The sequence below is a fragment of the Rhinolophus sinicus genome, chromosome 17 (assembly GCF_057876585.1).
Source record: "Rhinolophus sinicus isolate RSI-liver-muscle chromosome 17, RSI-T2T, whole genome shotgun sequence".
NCBI classification, from domain to species: domain Eukaryota; kingdom Metazoa; phylum Chordata; class Mammalia; order Chiroptera; family Rhinolophidae; genus Rhinolophus; species Rhinolophus sinicus.
The window spans coordinates 190,580,579-190,594,577 of NC_142517.1; the positions used below are offsets into that span (position 1 = coordinate 190,580,579).

Below are 13,999 nucleotides of genomic sequence, written 5' to 3' on the forward strand. Positions count from 1 at the left end.
CAGCAGTTAGTAGATAGGATTCAGTTATGTAATTCATTTTTAATAAGATTGTAAGTAATAGTTTCTAGAAATCAAAGAAGGTTACATATTGAAAGTTATACATTTGTTGCTTGGGACAATATATGTGATATTTGGAAAAGCACTTTGTGGAAACATGATTTGCTTTAAACAAAGATGATGGAGAGGTTTTAAATATAGGACAAATAAGTTTATTTGTGAAAAGACAGATTTTAAAACATCAAAGAATACTCATTCAACCTAAGTTTTCTACAAAGTCCTCATACAATATTTATTAGATCTGTTGGATTTAAATTTCGACATACAACAAACCTATATTCATGGCAAAACCCAGGATTTTGCTTACTGACTACATCCTTTTACTTTTTGGAAAAGAATATATTAAATGGATTTAAAATGAATTTATTAATCAGAAATCACCAAAGCAATATTTCATAGTATGGACTTTGCCCTTTAGTTCAAGTGATCATGTGAAAACTAGTTGATTTGTAGAAGTGTGCTTTTTGGAATGTAACCGAACACTTTTTTATACACTAATATAAATAATTTACTACTATGGTCGGGTGGTTTCAATTTGTTTTTTATTGTTACCAATTCAAGGGCAGAGCAAGAGAGAATCATAGCATTTTCAATTAAAAATCACTGAGATACAAATTGTGATTCATTAAAGCTCAAAATTACAATTAACCTATATTAGGTTGTTTTCTCTATTATTATTACTTGGTATTCATAGAATATAATTATGATATTATAATCTATAATACATATGTGGCTTTACCAGATTGAAAGTAATATCAAAATATTTCTGAATTATTGGGTTCACTAAAGATTGGTAAAAAATGAACATAGGATTCAGGTATTAAAATTGCATACTTTAAAATTGCATACAGTATCGATTTCTCATAAGGTTGATTTTGTTGTTGTTAATAGCCTTTAAGGTAGAATATAGTTTTAAGTGTGCTGTCTTTTGAAAATCCACTCTTGTGGTATTACAGCATTATTATGACAGTGCTAAATGGACTGAGATCCTAATAGATAATTTTCATGATGGCGTGATTTCACAAAAACACAGATCTGGATATTGTTTCTCGTGTACATGAGAGATAAAGATGGAGGTTTTCTTTAATTCCTTCAAAGACCTCATTGCTTTACATAATCAAGGCACGGTGCTCTCAGAAATTAAAAGAGTACTATTTACCCAACTGTCTGGGTTTTAGCCTTTGCTTTTTCTAAATGCTACTACTGCTTTTGAAAAACGTCTTTTGCATTTCTCTTAAGGAAAGCGGTAACCACCTGTCTCCTTGAAAGAAAAGATGAGAAGACAAATAACTTCTCCACTGATTGCATGATTCTGATTGTAGCATGGTCTTGAACCTGCGAAATGCCAAAAATAATCAGTGAAGTCATGAGAAATTCAGGGGAGAGGCTGGTGAGGGTCTCAGGGCAGAGAACATACATCTTACTCAGTTCTCTTTTCTCATTAAAGCAGGTATCATTACTGAGTATCAGGCCTAGGGTTTTGTCTCAGCTTCTGCCTTTTGCAGCATTTTTAAAAAGAAGATAATAATAAAATTGCAAGCCCATCCCATAATTGCAGGCCAAGTGGAGTGCTCATTTTCACATTAGAGCTTGTGCAATCTGGAGGGAAATTTGTTTAGTATTACTTGTGAGTTGGTGGATCAGATAAAAGCCAGTCAAGTGGAAGAGAGGACTCTGTGAAGTACGCTGGCTCCCCCAGTAATTGCAATGCTGCAGGCATTCCTCCAGTCGGTTAATAGATTTCCCCAGTTCCTCTATTCCAGGTGAAAATTCCCTCATTAAGGGGAATTTATTCCATTTCCTTTTATCATTTATTATTGAAGACTAAGTGTGAGTGGAGGATGTTTCGGAGATGACAGGGTAGAATTTTAAACAACAACAGAATCTAAATTGGAAGTCTACGAGAGAGAGGAGAAAGGCTTGTATTGTTTATAAAACCAGAGAACCCTCGAGAGACTTCCCCCTATAGAAGCTGAACTGTGCTGTCTAACCATTAAAAGATTATGGCAGCGTGTGTAAAAGTCTGATTGTCTGCTTTTAAGATGTTTTTCCCCCCCTCTAAAATTTCAGACTGTCATTTTGTGCTGCTAAGTAGAGTGAAACTGAAGATTATGAAAAGGCCAGCATCATAGCTATTTGGTGTTTCTTTGTTTTATTCTTTAGATTCTGTTATACAATGATAAAAGTGTAACGTGAAGAGTTTGTCCTTGTACTTTGAAGGAAGGAAAGCTGGTAGGGGAAAGAAAATTTGGATATGTAAAGGATACAGTGCTGACGTATAGATTTAATGTGTTCATGTTCAAAGAAGTAAAGATAATCATATTAGTACTCACAAATTCATATTAAATAACAGAAGTGAAATTTATTTATTATGCATATTTTAAAACTGTGTGCTTTAGTTCAATAGGCTCCATTCAGCTGATCACATTTCTCCCTTGGTATAATGCTCCCTTGATTTACCATATAATATAAATGGGACATTCCCTATTGAGGTTTCAAAGAGCAATTTTGAATAACAAATTCAGTGTTTATATTTCTTTTAGTAATTATTCTGTTTTGAGTTTTTTCCAAGTAAAGGTTTTCATTTTCTATTGGAAAAATAGAAATACTATAACCTTGTCCCTAAAATAAGCTTTCACCTAGCTTGTTTAAAAAAAAAAAAAACTCTCATTGTGATGGAAGATTTTTTTTTTAGCAGACAAAATGGAAGGCAGCCCTATATGGGCAGATAAAGATGAGGTGCATGTATTTGAACCTCCATGTTGTTAAATGAGCTTTATGTTAACTTAAGATTATTCATCTTGTGTTTGACTCTGAAGAGGTTTAACCTTGTCCAAACCACTAGCCCAAAGCTAATGAATCGTGCCTTCGTACTGTCTCTTATTTTATCATAATGGTACCCAAAATAAAATTTTGTATCAGAACAAGTTGGGAATAAAGTCGGTTTTCTTCTGTGTGCAACGATATGCCAGCCAGCCTTGTGTTATACAGAAACAGCAGAGAGAGCAAAAGAGGGAAATAGAGAGAGAGAGGCAACCTGCTCCCTGTCTTAGAGTTAGAGGTGCCTCGCAAATTTAGGGCAGCACTGAATATGGGAAGGGATATAACTTGTCACTGTCCTTGTAATTGTCATAGTGGGTCAGACCAACATCTGGTTCTCAGTGAGGAGGATTGCAAACTGTTTTGCATTATTTCATGAACATGTCTAAAGACTAGATGTTAATAACCAGAGAGATCATGAATGAAATGCTATAGAAGATACATCACTTTGAACTTCATATGAACATACCTACCCAATATTTCATTCAATTTAAGATAGGTGAACATGAATATATTCATGTCATTCCAATTTAATACATCCTAAGTTTCAAGATGTTTAAAAATATCATATCATGCTATTGATCTAATTATTTGAATATTGGGCAAAAGTTAAAGCAGTTTTTGGCTCACCAAGGAAATATCCTGAGAATCAGGTTGTCAGCTTAAAACATGCACTCTGCAGGTGTAGCTTGATGCATCCATTTCAGAATCCTCCCCTGGTGTGATATGAGGGGGGCACCTATGGAGAAATAATTTTCAGCCCCATTCTAAAATTCTATCATTCATGATTCATTATTTTACATTACTGTTGTTCTTCTCAGGCATCCCCTTTAAATAATGAAAACTCTCTGGGGTGGATATACTATGAGGAGCAGTAATGACTGAGTTAGTCCTATGACAGATAGCTATTTTTTGCCTCCAGAGCTGAGCACAAAATTAATTCACCTTACTTTTTTATGCATAAGGCTAGTTTTTTTTTTTTCAATCAGTCTTTCTTTTCCTTTCTTTCTTTTCTTTTCTTTTTTAAAATTTGTTTGTTGGTAAGAATCCAATTTTATTTGGTGGGTGGAGGAGGAAGACTTTGTATATTTGCTGGAAATGTCTTTATATGCTCTATTGAACTTTTTTTTGGTGGAAAAGAATAAGAGGAATTATGCATATTTCAGCAACAGAAAAGACTGCATTGCTGAATGGGGAAAAAACAAATGCAAATGTATTCCATCCCTAATAGAAATGTGAGGAATCTAAATGGCTTCTTGTTTGTTTGTTTAATACCATTATTTAAAATTTTCATTCAAAGCAATATAGAACCTTTGAGGAATTGACTGGTATTCCATTTCAGAAGAAATAAAAATAAATCATTCAAGGCAAGAAAGAGAGAGAGAGAGAGAGAGAGAGAGAGAGAGAGAGAGAGAGAGAGAGAGAGAGAGAGAGAGAGAAAGAGATAAAGAAAGAAAGTAAAACATACCCAAAGAGCTAAAGATAAATATATTACTTCTGGTTATCTCTGGACTTAAAGAACTTGCATTTATGCTAGTCCAGAGTCAGAATTATAGCCATGATAGTTCTTTTCAAGGCATGTTTCTTAAGTGTATCTGGAGTGCTGTGTTTCAGGGTTAGGGTTGAATCATTTAGGTTAGTATGGTTGTCAATATAATAACATAATATGGGTTTTAGTTCAGATAGTTTTTGCAATAATAAAGAAATGTCTTATTGAAGACCTATTTATTCTTTGCTTGTCTCTTCTTTTACTGCTATCCCACATGATGGGAAAATGTTCTAGCAAGTAGCTAGAAAAATCTATAGGTAAGAATTGGCTCAATGTTATATGTACAGTATTTCTCTACCTAACTCAACTCACAAGTCTATGTTTTTAGTATAATTGCAGATCACAGAGAAAATGTATAGCTTTTAGCCATGCAGGTAAACATTAATATTACTTGAGAGCACTCATGAAACTCACAGTTAAAGATATTTATTCAAAAAGAACATCACCCAATGTTCTAATTTAGAGAAATAGCTTATTTGTCAAGCACTTCCAATTTGAGGCTGAATGCACACTTGCACACAAACAAATGAGCAATTGGTTTAGGAACATAGTCTTGGCAGGTAAAGTGAAAATATATATTACTAAAACAAGTAGCAACAACAAATTTTTTTCTCTGCCTTTGTCTCAGATTTTTCTTGTTTTTTTCCAAAGCTAAAGATAAACTTGGGTGTTTCAAAGACCTGCAGAAGCTCAGCAGTCACCTCTTGGATAAAGCCTTTCCAACTTCCCCAGCAGAAGCTGGGCACACAGAAATATATGCCTTTCTCTCATAGCACCTCTCACAGTGTAGACACATCTATGGCTATTTGTTTACCTCTTAATATACGCTGACCTCCTTAAATGTAGAGATTCAATATTGTATCTCTCCATCATTAAAATAGGTAGTACAGCGCCTGACACACAGCACATGTTCACTGTGTTGAAGCACTAATGAAAGAATGACAATGAATGTCGCCCCACCTTTATCATCCACAATTTCCTACTCTTTCTGACTATAAATCCTCAGTATATTTTCTATACCCACCATGCCCATTGCTGCCTCAAATTATTGTGAATGCAGTTACCCTTGCCTATAGTATATCTGTCAACTCCTTGATCTATATTAAGCTGAATTTTCTTTATGATTCTATTCTCATTCCTCTACTGCTATAGTATTTCTCAACTACAACCACTCACATGGTTATCTTTTCTCTGCCCTCACATTGTACCACCTAGCTTATCTCTCTATTAAATGTGTTGAATCACTTTATCATTCCATTGTCTCAAATATTGTTTTGTAGCTTCTTGAGTAGCACTGTCTAGTAGAAATTTCTGTGATGAGAAAATATTCTATAATCTGCACTGTCTAGTACAGTAGCCACTGTCCATATGTGGCTATTGAGCACTTGAAATGTGGCTAGTGGATCTAAATTTTTAATTTTAAAAACATTTCATTAATTGACATTTAAATTTAAATAGTGACATGTGGCTAGTGCTACCATATTGGACAACATAGTTCTAGAGCATATAGCACAATGCTTGACTCACATAGTAAGTAACTAATAACACTTAATAATCAGATTGTGTTCAAGAATTTGACAGGAAAATGTGTGGCTTTGGGAGAATGCTTATCAAATACTTGGTAAGATTTAAAAAATCAAAAGGGGAATAGAAAAAGAAGAAATTAAATTCAATAGGAGAAATAACAAATTGATTTAAGAGACAGAAGGGAATTTAGGTGCCATAGAAAAAGTGTATTGATTAGAATGAGATGTAACTGCAAAAAATTCAGATTAATACTGATATCGAAAAGCCAGAGAAATAGCTATTACCAGCATGATTCTCTCTTCTCTAAACTCAGAATATGAATTAATTAAATAAAGAGGATTGAAGAATAGAATGACCAAAATGCAATAGATTTCATTCAACTGCAGAATTTCAGTGAAATATTTTATTTATTATAGATCTTCTGACAGCACAGTTATATCTTAATTTTGTCGAATTGACTAGCAGACTGTCATAATTGAATTTTATTGTATTGACTATTGTTTGAAATAGGTAGCCCACAGCTATTTGGTTGAAGATGCTTTTAGAGTAGTATTTTATTTTTCTGAACTGTGGGCCTTTTAAAATTATTTTTGTGTACATTTTGAATTCTAGTTACAAGTTGATTTCAATAGCTTCTGTGTCTTTTCTATAAAATAAAAAGCTATAGAAGTATTTTCCTTCATTGACTTAATAAATGTTTACTGAATAACAAACCATGTGCTAGGCTTTGGGAATAATCTGGTAAATGAGTCAAATGTATTTTCTGCTCTTATGGAACTTGAATCTCGTAGGAAAAAAAGTCTGATTGGTGAATAAAAACTAAGATATATGAAAAACAGCAGGTGATGTTGACATATTAAGCATATTAAGCAGCATACTTCCTACTATGGCCCTGGTTCCAAATATAAGAGTCAGTTAAGAGCCCAATGAGGGCAGACTGAGAAAGCTTTGTGGATGAGGCTTGGCTTTCCCAGACCTCAGAAGGGTGGCTCGGAGTTGGAGAGCAGTTGGGTAGATAGCTAGAATGTCAAAGGTCTTGCAGGTGAGAGAAACAACATGAATGCAGTCTACACTCTGGAAATGAGAGTGAGGAAAGTAAAGAAATAGATCTGGTTTCAGTAGAAAATAATCATCAAACCACGAAATGATCTTCTCAACATAGATAGATATGTAATATTAGTAAATAGAGGCAATTAATGGGGGGGCATACCCAGTCTAATGCAATGTCGGGGAGCTTGTTGAAATGATTCTCAACATGTTAGCATACATAAAGGTCTGGAGCACAGGTCAGACACCGGAGACAGGGCTACAGATTTGGGCTTTATTGACTCCTTATGCTACCTGAGCTGATGACAGTGACTACATTTAGAGAGGGAGAGAAAGTAGCCACACTAAAACACATAACAGAGATTAGTGCCTTGGGGAAAAAACAAAACAAAACAAAACAGTACATGGTTGTTGTGAGTAATAAAGTAGAAGCAACTTATCAGAAGCCAGGGGAAGATATCTTTAAAGAACAGCACATCAAACAGGTTCAGGAGATGAAAATTAAGAAAGGGCTCCTCGATTTAGTAAGAGGGAGGCATCTATTTTTAAAAGAAGAAATTCATTTGGACAGTAAATGCAGAAGCCATTTTTTCAGGAAATGAGAAGGTGCAAACTAGGAATCCACATGTTTGAGGTCAGCATTGCAAATAGTAGATTTCATAGAGGCTTTAGTGGCTTACTTGTGTATTTTTGAAAGATAAAAGATCTAAACATGTTGAAGATAGGAAATAAGGAGGCTTTGGTATTTTTGAAATTGAATACATTACTGCTTTTTATTGTGTTTGGTTTAAACTTGAATCTCTCTTTTTCATTCAATCCTAGTGAGTCTGTTCCAGAAGAAACTCTGAGAAAGGCAAAGGAGATTGGGTTCTCAGACAAGCAGATTTCAAAATGCCTCAGGCTGACGGAGGCCCAGACCAGGGAACTGAGGTTAAAGAAAAACATCCACCCTTGGGTTAAACAGGTAAAGTAGTTTCGTTCTCTTCTCAAGATTCCTCAAGTGAAATGTAGGCACCAACTTATAGTCATTGTCAATAAAAAGACAGGTGGAATTTAAAAGTGACTCTACTTGTCCAATCTATGCCCAGGATGTCACCACTTTTATTCATCACAGTCTTTATTTATGCTTGAAAAGGATGGAGGGGTGCTGGGATGTAAAGGTGAGAATGAGTATATGAATCTCTTGGCCTAAAGGAAAACAAAATCAAAATGATCTCTCCTCTACTTTTTGACCATATACAAATATATCTGTGAAAAGAGAACTCCTTAGTGTAATAGAAGGACTTGAAATACGCCAGCATGGTGGCCGATGCTCTTGGAAAGAATAGTTATCTCTTCTGGCACTAACTTTTTACAAGGAAATACTTTATTTTAAGTGCCCCGTCATTATGGTTCATTTAGTATTCATTGTGATAGGGTTGGGCATAATGAGCTCATCTAGTATTCATGACAATCACACAAGAACTTTCCATAGTATGCCATTGTGATTTTTTTTTTTTTTTTTTGGCCTTTAGTGGAAGAGATGGTTTGGCTTAAAGTACCACCAGCTGGTTTTTGTCCTTTAAAAGCATTGACTTTTCTCAGTGTGCTCAGGGGGCACATGCATACCCTTAGGACTCAGGCTTGATGCCAAATATTTTCTGCTCAGTAACTATTACCTTTCTTCCTTCTCACTTGCTTTACAATAGCTTGCCCTGTTGGCCCCCAAATTCTTGCTCTCTAAGCTGAGCTCCTGGCCCTTGAGAGCTGAATTGATTTACTTTTTCATTCAGTGAAATCTTGTCTCCTTCTCCTCGTCCCTATGCTTTATGAAATGTGTGTCATCTAATTGCTCATTGCCGTAGGTAACTTAAATCTTATGCATTAATTTGCAAACCAAAGGCATCCTTACATAGAGGTCATTTTGCTCTGATTTTAGATTTTATTTGCAGCTGCTTTAGACAGCTGGCTGAGTAAGTCTTGGTAACCAGTTGTCTATATGATCACTTTGTTGTGTTTATGAGAGGTACCACCATAAGATACAACAATGCTCTGGAATGTGTATCATCATTTATTGCTCAAGTGATAACTAGATTTTGTCACTGGGTTTCTCTCTCTCACTTTCAGAATTAGAAAGCAATTGGATTGTACCTTTTTCTTGTCTTTATTTTTGACAGTAATAGGCATTAAAGGAATAGAAATGCAGCACAAAAAAGGAAAAATCTACAGTCATTCTTGAAAAAATAAATAACTAAGGGTGTAAATTAATTTTATTTATTTATTTATTTATTTATTTATTTATTTATTTATTTCTCTTGCAGATTGATACACTGGCTGCAGAATACCCATCAGTTACAAACTACCTCTATATTACCTACAATGGTCAGGTAGGAACTGCTGAACTGCCGTATCAAAAACCTCTATAGACTTTGTGAATACTCCACATGGGGCTACATATGTATACCGTGTTTCCCAGAAAATAAGACCTAACCGGAAAATAAGCCCTCGTATGATTTTTCAGGATGGCATCCCCTGAACATAAGCTCTAATGCATCTTTTGGAGCAAAAATTAATATAATATCTTATTTTTGGGGAAACATGGTATATATATATATATATATATATATATATATATATATATATATATATATATAGAGAGAGAGAGAGAGAGAGAGAGAGAGAGAGAGAGAGAGGGAGAGTCTTTGGTTGTCTAGTAGCGATCTTGGTAATAAAAATGATATCCTGTGGATCAGATGTGATGATGTCTTTCTGTACTGATCTTTTAAAAACTGACTTAAGGTGGTAAAATCACAAAGTGAAAAGGGAAGAACATTGGTTACATGAACCATACAATTATGCCATGTTCTAATGATTGTTTAATTAAAAAATATTGAACTAATTTTTTTTACACAAAGTACAGCTTATATAACACTTTATACTTAATCGGTTCCCAGAGACTAAGAGAAGATGCATGTCAACAAGAAAAAGAATGAGAAAGGCACACTCAAAGATAGGACACATAGTTTAATTTGATAGAAGAATAACATATAATTTTCACATCTTCTATTTTTGTTCCCCCCTTAGGAGCATGATATCAAATTCGATGACCATGGAATGATGGTGCTGGGTTGTGGTCCATATCACATTGGTAAAGTGATAAGTTATATTTACATAGGACTTTACAGTTTATACAGTACTTTTCACACATGTTAATTTTATTATTCTAAAAACTATGTAAAATAAATGCTGTCATAATAAATATTTTGCAAACTAGGAAACTGCAGTTCAGAGAAATGAAGCCCAAACTTACATAGCTATTTAGTGTAGAAGTGGGTCACAAATGCAGTCTCAATTACAAATTCTATCTCCTTTCATTTCATCATGTCATCCCTTTATCATTTTCATCTTCATGAACTAAATCGAGATTCTCGCTGGCACTGAGGAATGAATGAATTACATTCTTTGTCTTTTTTTCTTTTAGCATAGTATTTCAAAGATCTATATTTGCTCAAGAAATTTATACATCGGCCAGAATTACATGTATAGATGTGGTCTCTGACCTAACGTATGGTCTTTGCTGACATCAAATGCAAGGAAGTTTTCTCATTAGTGCATAGAGTATTATATGATTTAATTAAAATACTCTCACCAGAAATTGTTATATATCCCTCTAAGTCACTTAAAATTAGATATTTAATAATGAATCAAGATCTATTATAGTTACAAAGTATATGGTTAGACACTGATATTTCCCAATAAGTGTATTAACAGTTAGTCTTCTTAAGGTCTTCTAAAATGGAAATGATGAAATATATGATTTAATTGTGTGTAGTCTTGTTACTTTAAGCATAGTTTATTTTAGCTTTTACAACTAACTAAGTGCTTCAGGATATGCTAGTTTACCAATTTTTTGGCCAAATCTTGAAGAAGGATAAAAGTGTTTATACCTTGATCACTTTACTTTCTTACGGCTAACTGGCCTGAACACCTTTACTAGGAACCTCCCCTTCTCTTTTCAAGACCTTTTTTTCTTCCTCTTCAAATTGTACCTAATTTATTCAACAATTCTGCATTACTTTGGGGCCCAGGGAAGATCAGCTGAGATGACAATCATGTCTATACTTAATTGATAGTAAGAATTAGTATGCTACTAAATTTGAATAGCTTCTTATTCTTACAAAAACTTTTAGGAGACAAAGTCCTAATGCAAAGGATTAGTACAAATCCCCGAACTTTCAGTTCTATGGCATCCCAGTAGAGGTGATATTTTGAGGCATTTAGGCCATTATTATACTTCAAATTACTTCTTAGAAGGTCATTCACTCTGCACGGAGTGGCCTTGCCAAGCTTAAAAGGATATGCTTGGAAAGTATAGGACTTTCCAATCAATCAAAACATGTCAGAGCTACAAGGTACCTCAGGGATCATTGGGTTTAGCCTTCAGATAGCAGGGTAAGTGGAAGGACTGAAATAAGAATGCAGGTGTTCTGATTGCTAACTTAACTACTTTTGTGTACTAAGGTCAATATGTTCACTTTGAATTTCTTCTCAGTAGATGAGGGCTATTTTTTATCCTTACAATTATCTTCCGTTAACTGTGAGGTTCTGAATGTTTCAAATAGGGATATTACCTGTTGCAGAACTTAGCGTATAAAACAAGCCAACATGGCATTGTTGTTTAATTAGTCCTTGTTTTTTCCTACTATGAATATACCGTACATAAGGGACCTGAAATTTATATTTTGGAGTTTTAAAAACTGAATTGAAAGGGCATTAGCTTCTTTAGCTTGAACTGACTGGCAATATATGTCTGCTTCCCTTTGTGTTGTAGTGTCACGTTTCTGCTTCTCTTACCCCTTTTCCCAATCTCCTTGTCTCTGCAGGCAGCAGCGTGGAATTTGATTGGTGTGCTGTCTCCAGTATCCGCACACTGCGTCAACTTGGCAAGAAGACAGTGGTGGTGAATTGCAACCCTGAGACTGTGAGCACAGATTTTGATGAGTGCGACAAACTGTACTTTGAAGAGCTGTCTTTGGAGAGAATCCTAGATATCTACCAGCAGGAGGTAAAAAAAAAGAAAAGAAAGAAAGAAAGAAAGAAAATGAAAAGAAAAAAACAGAAGAAAAACATACGTAGTGCACACTTTACAAATGTGTATTCTGTATGTAGATTTTTATTGTAATCCCCCTCAGGAAAAAGAACTGCCGGTGTCTTCTAGTGTCTAATTTTGTAGGGAAACTCTAAGAAAAACATTGCTCCAGACTTAGATTCTTGAGGCCCTGGCACAGAGTGATTGTTTTTCAAATAAAATTCATTTTTTCTTTCTAAGCATTCTGCTATACCAAAACCACTCCTTGGTAACATGCACCAGGCACACATTAACTAGAACAAGACAACTCCAATAAATATTTTGCAGGATGATTCAATTGGTTATCTTGACATACAATAAGGAGCCTCTCTCTAGTTCATGTGCTGCTCCGATTTAATGATAAACAGGTCCCAGAGGAGAGAAGTCAATTGTTCACCAAGGACCCGTTAATTCTGTGTGCTATCTGATGAAGCCATTAGTCTTCCATTTAAGATCAACGAGTCCATTCTGAATGATTTGGGCACCTTTGTCGCGTTCTCTCACAGTTGCTCTTCCACCTCCAGTCCAATGACATTGAGGGCATCTTCATGCTGGATTGAGATGATCATAGTTTACTATATGTCTGTAGAACAAGTTAAATTATCTTACTGTTCAAAACATAACTTCCGGAAATTTTCAAAGTGTTGTTTAGTAGTTGTGCTTTTTGATGTTGTTACAGTTAATGCTTTACCCCCGGAACATCATAGTCACTTAGGAAAAATAATACTGAATTGGAGGCACAATATTACAATTCTAGTTTTACCTTGAGAACTCGTTACTTAAATTCTCTGTGCTTCATCTTTTCTTGTTAATGAATCATATGATGTGCTGCATGCAGGTACTGTGGAGGTAAAATGAGATTTGTGGTTGAAACCACATTGTAAAATATAAAGTATAGTGGTAGAACAAGGTGATGATTTTATTATTGTAAAGAAAAACAGACAAATTTAGGATGGATGTATCATCGAAGTTGACTATTTAGACCTGGCCTACTAATCTTTTAATATAACAAAACTGAACCATTAGGGAGAACATGCACAATTTTCAGTTTTCTCTCTGACATGTTTTTTTCTAATGATTCCTTAATATTCACTTCATATACATAGGGATCAAAATAAATGCATTCTACAAATATTTCTTGAGTAGCTTTAAAATGCCAGGTTCAGCAGGATAGAGAGCTATAAAACCAGGTCTCTACCTTCAAGGCATTAAAATAAAACTGGGATTTATGACATAAATATGTGAAAAATTACATAATTGTTTAAAAATATTAACAACCATTGCAGGCAATAGCAGCAGGCCTTTTACACACAATTAATTATTTCCCCATGAAATGGTTTAAGGCAAGATTAAAAATGTCTACAACTGCCTTTGGATATAGTTACACATGGATATTAATGAGATCCTTTTACAATAACTGAATTCAGTATCATAGAAATAAATAAATTGGCCCTTCTTTGAAGCTAATTGGCAATTATAGTGCTACTATATATTATAAGGTAATTTTAAATGTTATGTTAGAGAACATAAGAACAAAATTCTATCGATGTATTATTTAGACTGTCCCACAGGAAATGTTATAGATCATATACACAAATCATACACACATGTACATATATGTGTATATTAGTTTCTTTTCATGAGGTTTCTGTGTATCTCCTCATAGCAGGCTTTACAGGCTTCATTGTCTGTCATAACGGGTGTCTCAACCTTCAGGAAACTACACTTTTCTGACCTTGGATGCCTCTAGTGATGCTGAAGGCATTGAGGCATTCAGTAATAAATTTGCAGAAAATTGGAAGCACATGTAAACTTATTGAAAAGCACACATTTGAGTCATCTAGAAGGGCAATGGGCTTTCCCAAGGATACATCACTACCTAGGATGATAGA

At 34.6% G+C, this 13,999-nt stretch overlaps 1 protein-coding gene across 1 annotated transcript in view; it reads left to right on the forward strand.

The window, feature by feature from the left end:
* The window catches only part of CPS1 (carbamoyl-phosphate synthase 1), a 117,847-nt gene that overhangs the window by 68,810 nt on the left and 35,038 nt on the right, over positions 1-13,999 (forward strand). Inside the window, exons 22-25 of the mRNA XM_019727014.3 lie at positions 7,823-7,964; positions 9,301-9,366; positions 10,064-10,127; positions 11,863-12,044. Coding sequence (XP_019582573.2) covers positions 7,823-7,964; positions 9,301-9,366; positions 10,064-10,127; positions 11,863-12,044 — 454 coding nt within the window. The remainder of the gene's footprint in view (positions 1-7,822; positions 7,965-9,300; positions 9,367-10,063; positions 10,128-11,862; positions 12,045-13,999) is intronic.